General features: G+C 34.7%; 1 protein-coding gene across 3 annotated transcripts in view; it reads left to right on the plus strand.

Annotated features, from left to right (window-relative positions):
- LOC145666534 (zwei Ig domain protein zig-8-like) overlaps nt 1-13,953 on the plus strand; it is a 721,413-nt gene that overhangs the window by 582,025 nt on the left and 125,435 nt on the right. For all 3 annotated transcript variants that reach the window (XM_081733839.1, XM_081733838.1, XM_081733840.1), the window contains one exon: nt 11,811-11,988. In XM_081733839.1, the coding sequence (XP_081589965.1) occupies nt 11,811-11,988 (178 nt within the window). The remainder of the gene's footprint in view (nt 1-11,810; nt 11,989-13,953) is intronic.

The raw sequence follows: 13,953 nt of genomic DNA on the forward strand, positions 1-13,953 counted from the left end.
ATTCTTCTCCAAAAGAATTTGAAATGGTTGCACGTTTCCGTATCATTTTTGATATGCGTCCTCAAATAAGAGCAGAGTCCTAGAAAACTCTTCAAGGTCCGTTTAGAGGTAGGTTTCTTAAAATTTCGTATTTTATTGCCAATTTTGGTTGAAATTTTGATCTCCTTGCCACTAGGTGTGAATCATAAGACATCCAATTCTGAGTATAATAGATTCGTCTTGTTCGGTTTCGCTCTGTAATCGTGTTTTCTTAGTCTTTTGAAGAGCAATTCCAAATCCGATAGTTGCTGTTTCCAATTTTAGCTCCCTATGACAAAGTCGTCAGCAAAGGCAACTATACGAGGTGACAAATGTCTAAAAGCATGCCTACCGCTATAGTTAGCGCGGCTTCTGAGGTATTGTGACCCGTAACACAGCGTTGAAATTTATACGCCTTCCTCCTATGATTAAAAGTCTAGTATTTTTGACTTTTAGGATGTAATAATAGCTGAAAATAATAAACTTTATATCAATATTCGAGATGCAAGATTTGCCTATTGTAACATGCAAAATATCTTCTGTAGACTGGAATGGAATGCTCAAATATTTTGTAAAATTATTGCACAGTTGTAGATTCAAGTCTAAACAAAATTCTGAAGTATTTGGTTTCCTAACTGTGAGAAGTGGCGATGGAAAAAACTGTAACTGGTCTCTAATAATATTGGCTTCTAAAACCTGTTTAATTTGCAAATCAATTTGCGGCCTTACTGCCAAACGAATGGAGATGACCTCTGATGGAAAGAGGCTCCTTCATCTATCCATATCTTGTATAGATAACCACGAAAGAAGCCTATGTCTGATGGTGTATATGGAAAGACATCCCTGTATTTATAAAGTAGATTATGTACAGTTTTTCTGTTCATCCGTTAAAACCGGGTTTATGTCGAATAATTTAATATGAAAAAGTGATTTAGTCTTGTCCAGCCTATCCTGAATTTCCTGTTCAGTTTCGTAGAATGTGTCATAATTTTCCTCGTCTGTTTGGTAATCATCCTGTATATCTACTTCTTGAATTTTCCCTTCAACATATGCGATCGGTGTGTTTTTTGCTAGTGTTATTGGCCTATTTCTTGGATTTGATATTAATAGTGTAAAATTATTCCTACGCACTTTAGTAGGCAAAGTCTGTAACCCATATGTGTCTAATAAATTCTCGAATCGAGAGATAATAAAATACTCAGTATCCATTTTTCGATTATTGACATTAATGGGCGAAAAGTAATGTCACTTGGCAGGTAGGGTAACTTTTCGAGTAGTAAATACGTCAGCCAATTTATGCTGTTTTATTGTGTGAATTTCGCTTGCAGACAACTTTTTCAGGAGCGTTTACTTCAATTGGATACGGAGATGTACATGGTTTCTTGTATAGTGATAATGCATTATTTGGTCAATCAATTATGGCCTGTAAAAAATTTGGAATGTCTTCTCCAAATAAAGACAAAAAAGTCTAGGTGTTCTAAAGTTAAAAATAGTGGGAAGAAGTTATTGAGCCAATCCTGAATGCAATTAAAGGTATATAACGTAAATTTACGACGGAATTCTCAATTCCTAGTTGAATGGTGTTAAAAGGAATCTATTTTGTTTTTGGAGGAAGCAAATTTTTGAGACATTGGCTCAGCAAACTACCTGTGTCTATGATTAGGGGATATTTTTCTTTCTTAATTGTTAGATTAGTTAACAATTTATGTTCTTGATCTAACAATTTTAATGTCTTCTCTTCTATCGGGTGCTAGAGCGACAGTATAAAGCGATGTCATTAACTGTTTATTAGGGCTAGTACATGCGACTTTTTGTTGCTTATTTATCCTTACTTTCGGGCGTCATAACATGTTCTTGAGAGGATTTGTTTTGGGGCCCCTCTAGGCGTTTCCTTGGTTATTAATCTTATAACATGTGCTGGAATAATGACCTTTTTTATAGCATGTACCCCACAGTGTTACTGTTTCTGGCTTAGGAGTAACATTATTTTTTTATTATTTTAGAATTGTTTTCCTTTCCATTTTATGTTGGTTTTGATTATAACTATTTGCTTTTTAGACCTGTAATTATTATGGCCGCCGCGTCTAAATTGTCAATTGTTAATAGGATTTCGTGCTACTAGAAGAGAGAGTTCGACCATTTGATTAGCTAATTTACTGAAGTCTTATGAATTATTTGCCTTAGAAGTACCAGATATGCTAGGCGCATGGGGTTGGGGAGGGGATTCGGATAACCAACTTGGGGGAAGATTTGGAGGTAAGTGATTTTATGATGCATCCTGTAGTTGTGGTGCTGGCTGTACAGGAAATACTGGGGTAGGTTGTTGGTATTGATTCCAATTAGATGGCGGATTAGATAAAATATAAGTTAGTTGTTGATGATGTGTAGGGAAGGAAGCGCTAGCGGCTGCCGATGAATTTAAACTGCTGACCGGTGAATTTTGATCGCAAAGCTAATAAATTGCTTCTTGTAACTCTACATAATCACTTTTCTTCATTAGGTCATGAGCCTTTTCCAGGTTATTTTCGTGTGCTTGTAATCCTTGAACTGTTGTGAATGTTTCTATCGAGATATTTTGTAAAAAGGTTATCTTTAATCCTACAAATAAATTATTAGTTTCTGTTCCTCGATGGCCTGAGAAAGAACTTGTCGTATAACTCTAAATTTCAGGGTTCATATGTTTAAAACAAAATGTTTAAAACAAGTGTTTAAAACATGTTTAAAACGAGGGCTGTTGTTTTATTCAGTTTGTTTTAAACGTTTTAAACAAATTGTTTTAAACGTGTTTTTTTTTCGATGGTGGTTGAACATGTTTAAAACAACTAAAATATCAGATTGAGTAAGTTAATTTAATTTTCTAACAAATAACCCATCCTCCGCAGGATTTGTGCATGGAGTAAATTATAAGCAGAGTTATATTCTTATTATAACAGCAATTACTGAACGAAATTCTGCACATCAATGTGCGTATAACTAAACCAACAGAAAGTCAAATGAAGTATTTCAGCATTTCTTAATTTCCTAGAATAAGGGATTTTAAACACACTATACACTATTCTAAGGTCCGAATTCACAAATTCAAAACTTGGGTATTTTTGATCACTATCATTTCCATAATAATGAAGAGTTCTCACATCATAAGCTAGAAGAAATGCTCTGACAAATACAATACAACTCATAGAAAAGAGCAGTGACTAGCCTACAAGGAGCAAATGACATTTTAACTAAACAGTTTTCAAGATACATCTCTATCTGCAACATGGGTAGCTAATAATGATTAATGTTTACGGCATAACAACACAATTAACCTTTAGACACCCGCCAGGGATTTTAACAAAATGCTAGACTCTCACGTTCGGGGCTCTGATGACCTCCCTAATTATCACAAAGTCATGAGTTATACACCATTGGAAAGCTTATAGACCACAAATTCCAATGAGGTAACATTCGTGAAATTCCCGCCGTATTCGTAGAAAAAGAACAGACATAAAAATCATTAAAAATATGAAAATATTAACTTTGCGGGGCCCTGACAACCCTTGCAGTCACCCTTACACTGACAAAATGATGAATGTGTAGGCCACATACTTGTGACAATAATATAAGAAATGGTAGCCATTGCTGCCATTGCATAATGAATTCATTTTATGTAGGAAATATTTTCAAAAAAACAAATTATGCGCAGAAAACATTCATTGAATTAGACATTCTCTCCCCTCCCTCACTATAGTACCACGTCCATATGCAAATTATTTTTGCTGCACACATCATGTATACGAACAAGAATTATGCTTCTAGACCACTTCAGTGAAACATATCTTGTGTTATATGGGACCGTCCCGAAAATAAATGTAAATTAACCAAATTTGACCCCCTCTTCCTCTTCAAACAACAAGTACACATACAAGTTACTATCATGTAGTGGACTACCTCATTGCTTCACATACCAATTTTTATGGATGTACCACAAAGGGGGGAGGAATACCCGCCAAAACCTGATGAAAAAAAATTGATGGAAAATTAGAAAACGAACTTCATCCTCCCTTTCTCGGCCGTACATACGTAACCCCTATAGCCTATACGTAAAATGCAACTGACGGAAAGCTTCATCCCTCAAAAATACTTTGGTACCAAATCATCTTTCTAGCTTAATTAGAGGCTGAGCTATTGATGTTTGTTGTAAAAATAAATGTAATTTACGTCAACAAACTTAAAATCCAAAAAATTGCTAACTTTGTCCCCTCCCTGCTCCCCCATATAAGCAAGAAGTACAAATACACGATATTACCATGTAGTGGCCTACTTCATTGCTTCACGTAACAATTTTTATGAATCTATCCCCCAAGAGGAGGAATGGCCCCCAAAAAAACTGTTGAAAAAAACACGGTATTTACCCTCCTCCCATATACATAAAATGCAAACCAGCAAAGCTGCATCTTTCAGGAATCAATTGGTACCAAAACCATCTTCCAGCCTTAATTTGAGGTTTAAGACTGAGCCATTGAAGTTTAAAGCCCTGACACAGCAGTTGCGTCAATGGGCGTTTAAAGATTAAGAATGGAGACGACCAAACGTAACACAAAGAAACTAAACTACCTATTCCGTGAACGGAGATCGGGAAAACTCCCGATTTCTTTCTCCGGAATTGAACATTTGGGCGGATCGAGATTAGGGAAGTTCCCGAAATTTGATCTAGCGGTTGAATATAGATTGCAAGCAATACCTTAGAGTGTAAAAATGTAATAAATATATATGCCAATTTAGATTATTGTTTTAAACAAAATAAACATTTTAAACATGTTTTTTTGTTTAGAACAAAGTAATTTGTTTTAAACGTTTAAAACGCTTTAAACAAGAAAAACCTGCTTTAAACATAAAAAACGTTCTTTCTGTTTTTTTTAAAAAAAACGATTTTTTTCAACCCTGCTCAATTTCCTTAGAGAATATGCATCAATTGGCTCATTTTCGTCCTGTTGAACCTGAAAAATTACAAACTCATATATAAGCAGGTAATTTTGATCTAATCAACTCAACTAATTTAGCTTTCAATTTTTCATAATTAAGTGAATCCAATTTTATCTGATCTTATAACTGTAACACTAAATCTAGGGTCATAACTTGTAAATATGGGTATTAGTTCTTTTTTTGTCTCCGCGTTCCAAGAATGCAATGACGCAAGATGATCAAAGAGCATAAAAAATCTATCGGGGCCCTCCGTAACGTGTCCCGAATATTTAGTGAGATGTGGTATATTGAAATAAGGGCGTGAATTCAGAACCATATTTGCACCGTCATCCGGAAAGTGTTTTTTCCTGACATTAAACAAAGTCAAGTCAGAGTCACTAATTTCACAATTAAGAAAATCACATCCAATTAGAAAAGAGTTCACTTCCAGTTACTAAAATTACCGTCCGGCAGGGGAGCATTCAGACCAAAACCGAGCCGGTCCAAACCTCGACCATGTAAAACTTTGTCCCATATAGGTATAGGTAGAGCGTTAATAAAAGGAGTGTCTGGAATCGACTCCCACTACCGGTTTTTATTATAAAAGTATTTTAACAAAATACTGTACAAATAATCTCTCTAGTATACAAGGATAGTTAAAGGTAGTCTTTGACCATAACGTCGCAGACATGATCTCTACAGTGTCCCGTAGCAGGCTAAGCAGAGGGGAGTTAGGGACCCAATGCTCCGTAGCAAACAGCGGAGGGTTAAGTGGCCAACAGAGCCCCGTAGCAGGCTAAGCGGTTATGGTTAGGATTCTCAGACAGAGCCCCGTAGGAGGCTAAGCCAGGAGATAGGATAGCAGTAGTCCCGTAGCAGATTAGAGGCCTAGGTTTAGGTTACTCATAATGTTCCGTTGCAAACAGTAGTAGGGTCACCAGAAACCTGGTACAGAATTGCCTTCGTCCAGCAAATTTATAGTGTTCCTTAGGTGGAGGTGGCGCTGTTGCTCCGTCGACGTTTCTGCTACGTGGGAGGGGCAAGATACCCGTCGTTTGCAGGTGATTGTGGTTCCATCTGGTGTGGAGTCCTCCTGCCAAACTACGTGGTGGCACGTTTGTAGACACAGCCGTGTAAATTGTTTATTCATTACATCACGTGGTACATTACGCTATATCTTCTTCTAGGTTTTATCTGTGTTGTTCTGGATAAAAGGGCCAGGCTTTAATTGAAATTTGTTCTTCCTTCGAACATTGTTCTAGATAAAAGGAAATTGTAGCCTTTTGTTGTGGAGAACGTTGTTGTTAGTTGCGTGGTATAAAACCATAGCTATTTTTTATATTCTTCAAATTTGCCGCCCAATTTTGCTATCATATCTCACCGACTAATTTTGAATCTAATAATCTATTTCCTAACGTTGTGATCGAAAATTTTAGTTAATCAAAATAATATAATATTATAGTTGTACTTAAAAAATCAAGCATCTACTCATACAGATTGAAAAAGTACTTTTATGTCCATTATAAATAATAAGATGAAAATAGAATATAATTCTTTTGAAGAATCAAAAAGAAAAAAGGGTCACGGGGATGTTCTAGCACCACAAAAAGAAATGCAAAAATATGTTATTAATTGTGTTAATTTTGTTTCATTTCATGCTAAGAGTACATTTTTTGTGTTCAGCGTATACAAACATCAGTAATTTTGGAATAACACTATACCATAAAATATATTCTCATTTTTTCAATGGCAGCCGCGGGCGTTTACCTCTGGTTCATGGGGTCTCTGGCTCGATCCCAGCTCGTGCCAAGTGAACTTCGTGGTGGACAAACACTGTGTGCGTGGGTTTTCTGGAGAGTCCCCAGTTTCCTTTCTATTATTATTATTATTATTATTATTATTATTATTATTATTATTATTATTATTATTATTATTATTATTATTCACATACTTTTGAACTTGCACGGCGAAATTACTGCAAAATATGTTTTATTTCTCTACTATTTCCTGGATTGTATGCTTTCCTTTATTAATGGGCACTAATTTCTGTCTAAATCATCGAATAAATGAATTTCATTGTGTACTTTGCTGCAAATAATGTTACAGGAAGAAGCCCGTACATTCAAAAGATCATAGCTAAATTAAGTAATCTTTAGCTTCTAATTTCAATTGGGAAGAGAGTGTAGAGGTAATTTAATGGCCTTATCAATAATACAGCTATCTAACATAGGTTCAAGTCTTGTTCATACCAAAGTTATTTCTTTACAAAGAAATTGTGAAGATTTGACTAATCATACTGGACTAGGAATACATAAGAATGTAGAAGCAAACACCTGTGTCATGATATAGACGATTTACGAATGTTGGTTGGGAAAGAGCAAGGGAATTACCAAGACGTTCCAAAGTCGTCATTGATCTGCAGTATACACTTTTCGTGTAATCGTTCTCAGAAAGAGACACTACACCATTGGTTAAACAAAGTTTGTCTAAAGAAATGGGTGGTGTAGTAATAGCGTGCTAGACTTCCAAATGTCTGGACTAGTTGGTTCAATTCCCTATCAGGTAGTATGATTTTTTCGCATGAATTAATGGCTGCAAACAGAGATTCATCTTCTGATGGAGAACTTACAAAGCATCACTGCCGATAATTCAGGTAAACTGTTTGTGTTCTACATCATACAATGCAATGATAGGTATGATTCATATTTATATTCGTCCCCCTATCTCTCATTCTTGATGTTTTCCTATCCTGTCTTTGAATCTTTGACTTGTCTCCCTCTCTCTCTCACACACACACAGACACATGCTAAAATAAGTTAAAACGGAGGAAGGGCGCTTTAGCTTATTCCAAAGTTAAAACGGAGCAAGAGCGCGATATACCTGGTCTGGAGAATCTAATTAACTGAGAACTTCTGGGTCGTGTTTGTCATGCTCTGGTGATAATGTTGCCATTCCTGGTCACCTCTGACAGAAACCGTGTTTATTCGCAAGGGAATAGTAAAATCTCTTTTTTATCCTCTGGGTTACCGAGTCTCAGTCGAATTACTGGGTCACTACGGATTTGAATCCTCGACCCAGTGGTGGTCTACATCATCCGACTGATACGATGGTCCGTTTGAGCCCTTAGCGCATTTCATTCTATCGGTGCAAATTACGTTATATCCGGAAGAGATTAAATCAATACTGGATGTTCAGAAAAGATACATCTTCGAAACAGACTAGGAAATGGTTATTTGAAAACAAAATTTTATTTATACTAGTTCGACACAAAATTTGTTTGCACCCTATAATTCAATGTGTTTTATTCACTTTGACATTTCAAACATGCTACATCTATGAGGAACATAAACTCTTTCTTTGGAACATTTGTAACTTTTCATTACGATACACTTTGGACTCTTAATATAGGGTTTCTGATAGAAATTTAGCAGTAAAATAGCACTCTTCAATTTTCTCTTTCTTTCTTTCATTCTCTCTTCGTTTCGTTTTTTTTTTTTTTTGTTTTTTGTTCATTTTACATTAGTAGTCTGAAATAGAGGATATGACCAACGCTACCTACTGAGTATATTAGAATGTATTTTGAATCAGTATGTCCAATGAGTTTGCAATTGAAAGACGCGGAAACAAATCATGTATGTTAAACTTTTGACATTATCCTAGATGTGTCTCCGAGATATACAGTTCTACTGGAAATTGAGTATGCTATCCATTATTAAAGTCACATAATGAATGTTTAAAGCATCCTCTATTTATTCGAATAGTTCTGAAAAATATGTAAAAACAAACATTATTTCTATATTACTGTTGGATTTCTGGAAACGGAACTTTATAATGTCAGGTTGTTCTCTTACTACGTTTGAATTCCACAGTTTTATTTCTTTTCCCTTTCCTTTTCTTCTTCCTCTCTTCTCTCTCTCTCTTGTAACCGGTTAGGGTTCGATTCTTTTATATTCCTGTCCGGGATGTCATTATTCATAATCGTTGTGGTTCGGATTCTGTTCGGTGCGCTACATTAGCCCGTTGGGATTCGAACCAAAACTGTGAACTACTTAGTGATCAGTTTCTTCAATAGAGCGCGAACATACTGAAATCACCATGTGAATGACTGTATGAAATTCCGGTACGATTTTCATTCAGTCATTCACATTGAAGCACAAACATTACAAATTTAGCATGCAGATAGCTTAAAACTAATCATATAAATAAATAGGAACACTTTCATTAAACAAAATCAAGTTAGTTTAACATGTAGATTTTCGTGCTGTCGTAGTGACGTTTGTTTTACTGTCCTCTTTACTGTTCACAAATACTTACATGTTTTATATCTCATAAGATTATAAATTGATCTTTATAACTTTAATTTCCAATTCAAACCTGTATTACATGACTCGAAGTTTTTAGCCCACACTAACGCGACACGCACACGGACGAAATTCGCACTGTTTATTATTAGTCTACATATTCAATAAACTTTAGTGATCACTATTAAGTACAAACAATTTAGTACTGATTTAACTTGTTATAGTATTTCTTTTTTCACTATTTTTACATAATACTTCCAGCACATTTTATATTTGCTCCTCCGTCTTTTGTGTGTGTTGTTCAGAATGAATGTATGAGCAAGATTTGTTCGACTGTATTCCTCCGCCACTGGTACACTGCCACATCATATCTTATTTATACGTGACATAACTAATTCACTAATTAGATGTATTTCTTCAGCTTTGATGAATTGATATTGAAGGGAAAGGGAACTGATTTTTATATTTTGATGGTTATAGTCCGATGATTGGCGATATTCAGGGGGATTACTTTTTATAAATTATTCTAGTCCTCCGCAACTTTACTCGCTGTTTTTTGCTGCATATTTTACGTTTATTTGGATGCGATTTTGCGCCGGAAGATCTACTCACACTAATACAAATTCACACAAGTTCAACCACAGATTACTCGAAACAGAATATCTTGCAGTTCACCAGAAGATGTCCCTTTTCCTTACTGGTTTGCGATCTAAAAAGTTATATATATATATATATATATATATATATATATATATATATATATATATATATATATATATATATATATATATATATATATATATATATATATAATAGGCTTTGCACACTTATACTCTCTCTCTTTCTCTGCCTCATTTCTGAATCTATGCTTAATAGACATCCATTGGTTTCAATTTTTCATTGTATGTTTCAGTTTCTCCTTACATCAACTTATGAATTTTGTTTCGTCTCGGTTTTGTTATTTCATTTTACCGAAACTAATACATGAGTAGTTTGAAATCAGAATTGCGTTCATGTTGTTAACTAATTTTAGTATGGGAGAGAAGAAAGTAGGAGAGAGAGGGGTCTCTTTACCTGACACGATTATGGGATCAGAAGGTGTATATTTGGTAGCCTAACCACGGCGTTAGCTGTCACAATTTTTTTGATGCGGAGTGTACAAACTTAGGTAAAAAAATAATAAAAAACTAAATTGTGCCACCAACCATCATTGGTTGATTTTATTTGGATTGAACACAATATTTTCGTGTTGTCCAGTTGATGAAAAAATGACTATGGTTATAATTGAAATGAAGTTTTATTCATTCCTAACGTACACATTCCAAAATAATAATAATAAAAAAAAGATGTTGAAGATAGTATTAAAGATGTCCACAAATGGAAGACGTTGAACGGAAAATCAAACTTGAGTTAAAGAATTTAGATAATTGTAAATGTACACAAAGTAAAACAAAAGAGGGTAGTATACGAGAATTAAAACAATATAAAAAATATTTTGCTTCATTTTTATTCCATTTGGATGTTTTCCATTGTAGGTCTTTTGTATTATTTGTTGGCGAACAAATTATTCCAAATTAAATTACTGGTTCCTTACTGTGACTACGCTATATCTGTAGCCACTTAGCTGACGCACAAAAGGCATCCGATAGTTTATGTATCAAGTCCGGCAGTGACGGGACGAAGATGGAACTACTTTTGCAAACTGGTTTCATCTTTTCAATATGACGGTCTCAAATAAAGCATTTGCTGCAAGGAAGTGACATCACTGCCGGACGTGTAATAGGTTCCCAGTTACCGGACTCATAGTCATAGCTGTTTTCAAGACTGAAAAATTTACTAATAACGTTTAATTTTACTAAGACTATGACAAATAATTTTACTCTGTTATAACGCAGTGTGATGGAGATTTCAATCTTGCAACAAATGCCACATTTATGTAACGTTATATTTCTTTCTTTGTGTCTAATGACGTATTGGTTTATGAACACTACTGATTTTCAAAGTATGGAGAGCGTATAAAATTGCTAAGAAAATACAATCGCAGAAAGTGTAACATAAAACTGCTACTAAAATGTAATATAGCGTCAAATTACTTAGATTATGAATGAAGAATAGGGCTACAACTACAAATATTTTTTCCTCTCTCGCACCCATTGTGTACGAACAATACGGAAATACTTATTTGCCTTAAATATGATTAACAACTAATATTAGAATATATTTTAATAGGTGCAGTGCTTATTCAGACCCATGTATTACAGGGAGAGAACATCAAAATTTAAAATTCATTTTCCCAAAAATGTGTATTTTTGACTTGTAACATTCTTCCATCGGGTGTGCAATATCAATGATGTCTTTCAGTTAAAATTCACAATAACTGAAACTCAGTGAGATGCACCTACACTAATATTCTGATATTTCTGAGGGGAGTGTAATTTTTGTTAGAGATTATGAAATATATTTGTGTTTCAATTAGTAGATTTATATGGCCCATTTTATAAAAATACTAGTTAAATATATTATGGTTTTCCTTTAATATATTTTCAGTTCCAAGAGTTGACATAGTAGACGAGCGAGGTGTATCCATTCAAGACAAATTTTATAAAGCAGGGAGCACAATTGAACTCAAGTGTGTTATTAGCCAAGTTCCTCATCCCAGCACATACGTTACATGGAAACATGGAAAACACATGCTCAACTATGATACATCTCGAGGAGGAATAAGGTAGGAAAAATATATGAAGGAAGATAAAATTGAAGCAAAAACTATCTTCAATAATGCTCTTCATTACCAACTAATTTTCGCCGAAATGCATTACCCAATGTTTGTTGAACCCAAATTGAGTACAGATGATAAATGAAACTTGAAATATCCCAAGTGTATCTTATGGTATTACTTTAATTAACTACATGCTTTTAAAATTATCTTTGGTCTTTGTTCTGGAGATAATTATAGTAGTGAAACAAATTGATCAAGTTCTATACAGAAGTCATTTACATACTGATATTTCATTTTCAAAATATCAATTCAATTAGGTTTCGGTACCATTAGCCCGGTGAACTTAATCTTACTGAAGATCGTTTTACGTTTACGTTAAAAACTTCGACCACTAGGTAGCAGCACATGTCGACAGACTATACAACATACTGCGAGGAGCTCGATAATTGCGGCTACGATGTGTCAGTGATTGGTTATATAGCTTCAAAATTCACGGTTTAGAAAGTTTACATTTGTCCTCTTTCTGGAACTGGTTGTGATTCCTTAATGACCAAAACATTATGACATAAGTTTTGTGTTTGTCAGAAAAGGGATCATCACTGTGACAAATAGAGACTATTGCTTTAGTTAGGCCGTAATGTGTTTGTCTTTATAGACATTTGAAGTCCGGGTGAACGCCTGATATGTTTCAAAGAATGAGTTACTTAGTATGACAGGACAACCCATTGTATCAAAGAAGAAAAGCAAAGCAGTAGAATGTTCTGCGAGACCTTAAATCTTATATTTGCTTCTGATTTACATGTATAAAACAAGCACAATATTCTACTTAATATTCTCCATCCTTTATATATCATGAAGAAAAGGATGAACATTCGAAAGATAACTGAACGCACACTTACATGGGTTTCGTAGAAGTTTGTAGTAGCTCTGGATTACGTATATTTATTGGAATGTTATAAAAAGAGGTGCTATCTTAAATAATTCCGGTTATTACGAAAGTTTATCTATGAATATGTAGAAATCCTTACACGCGACCTTATGGGTGATCTTGATTAATTTTATGGTGTCAAACTTACACTAGACAGAATGGACAAAATGGATAAAATCAGCACAACTATCTATCAGATGAATATTTTCGAGCGACTATAAGGCAGTTATACACTATCGCTGTGAGGCAGCGTCACTTCCCGCGTTGCCCTTCACCAGAAAAAGGAGTCAAATGTTATTGCAAAGTCATCGGAGTCTTTGCTAATATATAAGATAATTTCTTTTTCTTCATATATAAAATTAGTAAAAGACATTTTATGTACAAAATAAATATGTGCCGGTGTTCAGTATTGATATGTTGTTACAGCAACTTCAATACTTTTAACATGTCCTCCGATAAACCTTATTTCCTAATTCATTTGCGATTTTTTAAATGTGGGCATTAGCAGGATGTAGGATGTATAAATATAAAATAGCCAGTGAAATGACTTGCCTTAAAAAGAAATGCCGTTACTCGGCACCGTTGTGTATTACCAGAAAAGAGCTTGGTAATGAGTAAATTAAAACAAGCTTACTTGCAGGAGAAGAGAACTCATTACGTATCGGGCACTACAAAATTTGCAATAGCAACGAAAAGAACGCGATAAAAATTATAACTGCTATGCCGATTATCGTAAATTCTTACAAGGAAAGGACATGAACGTGCCATCCGGATATTCAAATCATGCCTAGTCTATTCATTAAACATAACAAAGATATGTTCATGAATAAAAAATTGGTGCCATGGACAACGGAGTAAGTCCCTGGAGCCCATTAACCCTGTTAGTATAAAGAAAATCGTAGAATCGGAGTGAAATAGCTATTGCATCAACACCGTTCATTGGAAAATTCATAATAGTTCATTCTCCTCAGCATGAAATAAGCTTTCCAGAATAGGGTAGTGAAATATGCTTTGGGGTCCATAACGTATTGGAAAAAGAAAAT

The sequence above is a fragment of the Thermobia domestica genome, chromosome 12 (genome assembly GCF_964235325.1).
Source record: "Thermobia domestica chromosome 12, izTheDome1.hap1.1, whole genome shotgun sequence".
Classification (NCBI taxonomy): domain Eukaryota; kingdom Metazoa; phylum Arthropoda; class Insecta; order Zygentoma; family Lepismatidae; genus Thermobia; species Thermobia domestica.